The sequence below is a fragment of the Apodemus sylvaticus genome, chromosome 10 (genome assembly GCF_947179515.1).
Source record: "Apodemus sylvaticus chromosome 10, mApoSyl1.1, whole genome shotgun sequence".
Taxonomy (NCBI): domain Eukaryota; kingdom Metazoa; phylum Chordata; class Mammalia; order Rodentia; family Muridae; genus Apodemus; species Apodemus sylvaticus.
In genome coordinates, this window is record NC_067481.1 from 97,914,348 (window position 1) to 97,922,994 (window position 8,647).

The window sequence follows — 8,647 nt, forward strand, 5'->3', positions numbered from 1 at the left end:
ACAAATCAGTAGCCTTCCTATACTCAAAGGATAAATGGAAAAAGAATGAAATTAGGAACATGGTATCCTTCACAAACAACATAAAATATCTTGGTGTGACTCTAACCAAACATGTAAAAGATCTGTATGACAAGAACTTCAAGTCTGTGAAGAAGGAAATTGAAGAAGACCTCAGAAGATGGAAAGATTTTCCATGTTCATGGATTGGCAGGATTAATATAGTAAAAATGACCATCTTGCCAAAAGCAATGTACAGATTCAATGAAATCCCCATCAAAATTCCAACTCAATTCTTCATAGGGTTAGAAAGAGCAATTCTCAAATTCATTTGGAATAACAAAAAACTCAGGATAGCAAAAACTAATCTCAACTATAAAAGAACATCTAGAAGAATCACCATCCCTGACTTCAAGCTGTACTACAGAGCAATAGTGACAAAAAGTTCATGGTATTTATTGGTACAGAGACAGGCAGGTAGATCAACAGAATTGAATTGAAGACCCAGAAATGAATCCACACACTATGGTCACTGGATCTTTGACAAAGTATAGCTAAAACCATCTAGTGAAAAAAGATATTATTTTCAATAAATGGTGCTGATTCAACTAGTGGTTCACATGTAGAAGAATGCAAATTGATCCATTCTTATCTCCCTGTACAAAAACCTCAAGTCCAAGTTGATCAAGGACTCCACATAGAACCAGATACACTGCATCTAATAGAAGAGAAAGTGGGGAAAAGCCTCAAACATATGGGCACAGGGAAAAAGTTTCTGAACAGAATACCAATGGCTTATGCTCTAAGGTCAAGAATAGACAAATAGGACCTCATAAAATTGCAAGGAAGGGAAAGGGCACTGTCAACTGCACCCAACAGATTGAGAATAGATCTTTATCAACCCTCTATCTGATAGAGGGCTAATATTCAATATATACAAAGAGCTCAAGAAGTTAGGCTCCAGAGGAGTCTGAGAGGATCTGCCAGACCCTGACCAATACAGATGTGGATGTACAGAGCCAAACACTGGACTGAGCAAGGTGACCCCAATGGGGAAGTTAGGGCAAGGGTTGTAGGAGCTGAAGGGATTTGCAACCTCATAGAAAAAACAACAACATCAATCAACCAGACACCCCAAGGCTCCTAGGGACTAAACCATCAAACAAAGAGTTCACAGGGGGTACCCATGGCTCCAGCTGGATATGTAGCAGAGGATTGCTTTATCTGGCATCACTGGGAGGGGAACCTCTTGGTTCAGTGGAAGCTTGATGACCTAGGATATGGAAATGCTAGGCCACTGAGGCAGGAGTGAGTGGGAAGGCGGGGGAGCACCCTCATAGAGGCAGGGAGAGGGAGGAGGGGATAAGGGGCTTGTGGAGGGAAAATTGGGGAGGGAGATAAAATTTGAAATGTAAATATAAGCCGGGTGGTAGTGGCGCATGCGTGTAATCCCAGCACTCTGGGAGGCAGAGGCAGGCATATTTCTGAGTTCGAGGCCAGCCTGGTCTATAGAGTGAGTTCCAGGACAACCAGGGCTACACAGAGAAACCCTGTCTCAAAAAAACCAAATCCAAAAAAACCAAAAAAAAAAAAAAAAAAAAAAAAAAAAAAAGAAATGTGAATATAAAATAACTGATGAAAAAAGAAAGAGAGAAGCAGCAGACTACCAGTCTGGCAATGCCTAAATAGATGGCTTCCAAGAAGGAGACAGAGGGGTTCCAAAGATAGAGACCTTCCCTGCTTGAAAAACCCTAAGAATAGAGGGGGAACCCGTCATCATCTTAATAGTTAATAGAGCTCAATAGTTTATAAATGACCTCCTAGTGGCAGCAGAGGCCAAACAAAAATGCCTATAGGGGACCCAGAACCTCTTGGAGGCCTAGGGAATTCCCTAGGGAATTTGGACTATTGAGTCTTCACTAAGAAGTTTGTACTCCGCTAACCACAGGTGACCTTCCTAGATCTGGGGAATACATATTAGAGAAAGGTCAGAGGTAGCTCTCTCCAAGGCCAGAAAGGAATTTCGACACAAGCTTTGGGGTTGCCAGAAGTGACCAAGCCCTCCCATCTATTCATAGACAAGAGATCTGAGATGATGGAGGGGACTCTGGGGCCCTGGTGCAGGCCAGTGGCCTACCTGTGAAAGAAATTAGACCCATTTGCCCGCGTTGGCCCCCCTGTTTGTACATCATCACAGCCATGACCCTCACGGTTAAGGATGCTGACACCTGTCGCTGGGCCAACACCTAACCATCACCAATGCCAGAGTGACTTTTTACTAGTCTCTCCTCTTAAATCTCCCTAGCATGACCCTTAATGTCCCACCTCCCCTGAGCCTAGCTACCCTGCTGCCTGACCCAGACCTCGACAGGCCACTGCAAGACTGCTCAGACATTTTGACTCACATCCATGGGACCAGACCAGATCTTCAGGATAACCCCTTCATGGATTCTGAGGTAACGTGATTCACTGATGACAACAACCAAGAAAGACATATAGGTACACAGGGGCAGCGGTGATACTATATTGGCTGAATTCCTGACATGAAGAACATCAACACAGAAGGTCAATATTAATAGCCTTAAAATGCCCTAAGGCTAGAAATGGGCAAGAGGCTGAACATAGAGACAGTCGACATATGTTCACCACAGTCCATGTCCATAAGACCATTTACAGAGAGAGGGGCCTCTTGACAGCTGAAGAAGACTATCAAAAACAAAAAAAAGACTCCCATCCTCCCACAAACATTAAAAGGGCCCAAAAAGTTGGCCATCATCCATTGCCCCAGTCCAATGCCTCTGTGGATGATAGAAAACTACAGATGGAAAATTAGTTTTCCTGAGGGGTTGGGTATTCACATGCTGAAAAAGATTCATCCTTCCTCCTACATGGGTATCCAAAGGAGGCAAGACTTTGTCAGAAATGCACATGTTAAGATAAGAGATGCCGCCGGGCGGTGGTGGCGCACGCCTGTAATCCCAGCACTCTGGGAGGCAGAGGCAGGCGGATTTCTGAGTTCGAGGCCAGCCTGGTCTACAGAGTGAGTTCCAGGACAGCCAGGGCTATACAGAGAAACCCTGTCTCGAAAAAAACCAAATCCAAAAAACCAAAAAAAAAAAAAAAAAAAAAAAAAGATAAGAGATGCCAACTCCAAAGTCACTAAAATTGTTAAAGACTACAAGGCCTGGCAGCTCACTAACACAGTGGCCAATGAAAAGAATTCTGGCTACAGACTCTGTAGAAGAAGACCCAGAGCCTTCTGGGAAATTGACTTCACTGAGGTAAAACCAAAAAAATTCAGATATACTTACTTGTGTTCATAGATATCTTTTCAGGCTGGGCTGAGGCTTTCCCCGCTGAGCATGAAACTATATCCACAGGGACAAAGAAACATTTAGAGGACATGCTTTTAGAGGTATGGGCTTCTCCAGATGATAGGGTCAGTTAATAGATCAACCTTTGTGTCCCAGGTAAGTCAGGGACTACACAGTATTCTGGAGATTGATTAAAATCTTTATTGTGCATACAGAGCCCAGAGTTCAGGACAGGTAAGAAACATAAATAGAACCTTAAAAGAGACCTAACCCTAACCCTAACCCTATCCCCCAACCCCCAGGCTCCTTCACTGACATCCCTCTTCCCACACCCCTAACTCTTTCCAACCTCTCCTCCTTCTACCCCTTCCCTGTGACACACTTTCTGCAACAAGGCCACACCTCCTATTTCCCAAAACAGTTCACCAACTAGGGCTCAAGTATTCAATGAGACTATAGGGGCCATTCTCATTAAAACTACCCCCCCCATGTGTGTGCGCATATGCGCGTGTGCACCTGTGTACAAAATAGGCCATAGTGCACAGTAGATGTCAGAGAAAACTTGCTGGAGTTTTGGGCAACAGCTTAAGTCTTCATACTTGGTGGCCCGGGCCTTAAACTGAGTCATCTTACCAGCTCTAGAAGGTCAATCTCTTGATTCTTAAATAGTGTCATATTTCTCAACAATGACATTAACTTGGACTAGGTGAGTAGAGGAGAAATATTGGATTCTGAGTTTTTCTGTAACATAAGAGTCTTGCCTGTAGCTACTCTTAATATCCACCATTTTCAATGTTCTACATTCTAAGACAGAAACTGCATAACTCAGGTGTCAGGTTGTTATTACCAGTCGTGGAACCCAAGAGCCCAAGAAGGAGAAAGGACAAATTGTACTCTGCTCGTGTCTAACGAGGCTCTCAGGGACGATGGCCCTAGTGGCCATGGAAGCCCTCTGAAGAGCTTGCCCTGTGACTCTCCCAGATGTCCTTCTGGTTCTAAGGGCTGAGATCCCACATACAGTGACATCACCAAAGGCAAATCCCCTCCCAACTCTTCTGGTGACATCGGGAACAGTCATCTGCTCTAAACGCAGGTCAGTAGGACTTTACCAGTAACTAACTGCATATTGGAGGTGAAGCCTTCTAGGGGTGCCCCTTCATTTTAAGTGGAGCCCTGGAAACAGTCCTGAGGCCACTGTAAACAGCCTTGGTCTTGTCAGATTCTGGGATCTGACGGTGGGTAGACCAGGTTTGCCCAGATTTGGTCCATACCTTCTCATCATCCTCTCGTTTAATTCTGTAAGTACAGCTCAGTGTGCTCGGCCAAGAAGTCCCAGCTTAGTACTCGTAGATGAGCTCTGTAGCCAGGAGTCTAGAGCAGAACACACTGTCATTATTATCCTGGAAGTGGTTTTGCGTGAGGCCAATTTGGATGAGGCAGAACAAACAGTTCAGTAAAATGCTATTGGTTCAGAGTACAGAGGATGGAGAGCTCATATTTCCTCTAAAGTGGCATAGTAGTGTTGCTGAGCGTTCATAATACTGGGCATCTAAGGTGATCACTCTGCATATTTTTTGTGGTTTTATTTTTATTGTTAATATAAATTACTTGTGCAGAATAATCGTTTCATGATGCCATTTTTGCACATGTAGAAAATGTACCTTGACCACAAGCAAATCATTTTATTTTTCTCTGCATCCCTTCTGCCCTGCCTGTCCCCTGAAGTAGGACCCATCCTACTTTAAATGTTTTTAAAAAATTATTAATTATTTTATGCTTTGATTATTAAAAAGTAATACAGTTAATTCATTTAAAAAAAAGATTGGGTGTCTCTCTACAACTCTGGCTGTACTAGATTCTATGTGGACCAGTTTAGCTTTGAGCTCACAAAAATTTACTTGCCTCTGTCTCTGGAGTACTCAGATTAAAGGTGTTCATCACCACATCTGGCCTTATTTATTTATTTATTTATTTATGTTTTCGTTTTTAAACCCCAATTTCTCCATTTGAAGAGAAATGTAGCTGGGTTGTGGTGGCTATGCACACTTTTTTTTTATTATTATTTTCTATATTCTTTGTTTACATTTCAAATGATTTTTCCTTTCCCGGTTCCCCCCTCCCCATAAATCCCATAAGTCCTCTTCCCTCTGCCTGTACCCCAATCGACCCCCTCCCACTTCTCTGTCCTGGCAATCCCCTACAATGCTGCATCAAGCCTTTCCAGGACCAGGGTCCTCTCCTTCCTTCTTCTTGGGAATGATTTGATATGTGAGTTGTGTCCTGGGTATTCAGAGCTTCTGGGCTAATCTCAGCACTTGGCAGGCAGAGGCAAGTGGAGCTCTTGAGAGTTCAAGGTGAGTCTAGCTCTATAGAGCCCATTCCAGGACAGCCTGAACTATAGAAAGAAACCCTGTCTACAAACAAACAGACAAATGAAAGGAAATGTGTTTTTTTCCCTGAGGCTAGCATATGTCACTTACTATGTTAAAATTTTACTGTCTATTTTCCCTCAAATTATCTAATTTTGTTCATATATTTAAACAAAACACTCCTGTGTATAAATACATACCATAATTTATTTGTCATTAATCCACTGATAGGCATTTATAAGCAACTGGATGTGGCTTAGGCTGCTCTCAGACTGGCTCTGAGCTGATGACCTTGAACTCTGACCCTGCACGTCTGCCTTCTGCACACTGGGATTCCAGGCATGGACCACTGCACCCTTCCACTGAACTGTCCTCCATTTCTTAAGTCTGAAATTCTTAAAAACCACTCTTATAAAATCATTAGATGGTCAGGCATTGTGGTCATTTCCCAATGAACGTGGGAGGCAAAGTCAGGAGAATTCTAGGTCACCCTGGATAATACAGGAGTCCCTGTCTCAAAGAACAAAAAGCACTCATGACTGACCAAACAACAGGAATTGCCCCGTGTTTTCCTGAGATGGGGCATACAACACGTGAACAAGCCATTAGACTGCACTAATAAGGAAGTGAAGCCACTGCACTGGGCAGAATGCTCACGCTTGCATTAGCTCCTCTGACCTATTTCTCTGTTATTTTAATCATCAAGTATTCACCAGTATCCCCAAGTACAGGATTTAATCATCTGCCTGGTCATAGGCCCATGAGCAGCATCAACCAGTCGAGTGTCTCCGAGTTCCTCCTCCTGGGACTCTCCAGGCAGCCTCAGCAGCAGCAGCTCCTCTTCCTGCTCTTCCTCATCATGTACCTGGCCACTGTCCTGGGAAACCTGCTCATCATCCTGGCCATCAGCACAGACTCCCGCCTGCACACCCCCATGTACTTCTTCCTCAGCAACCTGTCCTTTGTGGATGTCTGCTTCTCCTCCACCACTGTCCCCAAGGTGCTGGCCAACCACATACTCGGGAGTCAGACCATTTCCTTCTCTGGGTGTCTCACACAGATGTATTTCCTTTTCATGTTTGTGGACATGGATAATTTCCTACTGGCCATGATGGCTTATGACAGATATGTGGCCATATGCCACCCTTTACACTACACAACAAAGATGACCCATAAGCTCTGTGTCCTGATGGTGGCTGGATCATGGGTCACTGCCAATCTGAATGTCCTCTTACACACTCTTCTCATGGCTCGTCTCTCCTTCTGTGGGGACAACATCATCCCCCACTTCTTCTGTGATGTGACTCCCCTTCTGAAACTCTCCTGCTCAGACACACATCTCAATGAGCTAATGATTAATACAGAGGGAGCTGCGCTTATGGTCACCCCATTTGTCTGCATCCTGATCTCCTACATGCACATCACCTGTGCAGTCCTGAGGGTCTCATCCCCTAGGGGACAATGGAAAGCCTTCTCCACCTGTGGCTCACACCTGGCTGTGGTCTGCCTCTTCTATGGCACCATCATCGCTGTGTATTTCAACCCCTCATCTGCCCACTCATCTGAGAAAGACACAGCAGCCACTGTGCTGTACACAGTGGTGACTCCCATGCTGAACCCTTTTATCTATAGCCTGAGGAACAGGGCCTTGAAAGGGGCCCTACTAAAAGTGGTCCACAGAAGGACTTTTTCTGCCCAGTGAGAATATTTGGACTGACCTTGTTCCTTAGCACATTTCAGAGTTGAGGACAATTCAGCTACTGGACTGGGTTAGGCTCCGTCACAGTACAATCTGGTTCTTGTTTCTTAGCAGACTCTCATTCACCAAGTGCCTGGGTATTTTTACCAAATGATGGGGATTCACCTTGTTTTTTGGGGGTTCTAGGGATAGAACTTAGCACATATCTACAAATAGTTCAACCGTCTACTGTATTCTGCAGACATTCATACTGACTTTAAAATCATTTTGTGTGTAGGTCAAGTCCTTACATTTTGTATGTCAGTCTGTCTCTCCTGCTGAATGCTCATATATTTGGTATGCGTGTGAATGTGTGAATATAGGACAGAGGTCAACCTTGGGTGCCATGTCTCAGGAGCCATACACCCTTTTTTTGAGACTACACCTCTCAGGGGACCATAGGCTCATCATTCGGGCTAGACTGGATGGCCAGTGCACTCTAGGATCCTCTGGTTCTTATCCCCCCAACCCTGGGATTACAAAAGCACTGAGTCCTGCCTTGTACGTTGGTTCATAGGATTGAATCAGTCTCTCATGCTTAGAAGGGAAGTTGATTACAGACTGAACCATCTGCCATTTAAGGAAGAATTATTTTTGAGCTAAACATGGTGGCACACACAGAGACAGGTGGACGTCTGTGGGTGTGAGACCAGCTTGGACTACATAGAGAGCCTGAGGCCAGCTAAGGCTACATACTGAGGTATTGTCTCAAATACATACAATTAACAAGATTTATTTTGTTATTTCCAATGTATTTGTGTGTGTGTGTGTGTGTGTGTGTGTGTACGTGCATGTCATGGCATGTCAGGTGGAGGCCATAGGACAACTTGCAGGAGTCAGTGATTTCTCAACTGTTTGGGTTCCAAGAACTCAACTCATATGGTCAGTCCTTGTGGCAAGTGCCTTTATCACCTGAGACAACTTGCCTGCTCCTGAGAGATGCCCCTATTAGGAAGTCTGTTTTGGAGATAGGTGTTACATGTGTATTTGCATATTGAGATCACCTAAGGATCTAATACAGTGTACAATCTCCACACTGAACACATCAGTCAGGGGCTCTAGAGGGAGGGGCAACATGGAGGTTGAGAAAGCCTCTGAGGTGTTTCTGATGAGCAGTGTGCAGGGAGAGGATTTGCCTCAGCCTCCTTTGCATGCCCTCCGTTATGATCTTCACAGAGGTGACAACTCCCTTCAGTGACAACATTTCAGAAGCTCCAGAGGCGACATGG

At 44.5% G+C, this 8,647-nt stretch overlaps 1 protein-coding gene across 1 annotated transcript; it reads left to right on the forward strand.

Annotated features, from left to right (window-relative positions):
* Nucleotides 1–1,046: 1,046 nt before the first annotated feature.
* LOC127694149 (olfactory receptor 1361-like) lies at nt 1,047–7,382 on the forward strand. Its single transcript, XM_052195582.1, has 2 exons — nt 1,047–1,054; nt 6,437–7,382. The coding sequence occupies exons 1-2, from the start codon at nt 1,047–1,049 to the stop codon at nt 7,380–7,382; spliced, it is 954 nt and encodes a 317-aa protein (XP_052051542.1).
* The last annotated feature ends 1,265 nt before the right edge of the window (nt 7,383–8,647 follow it).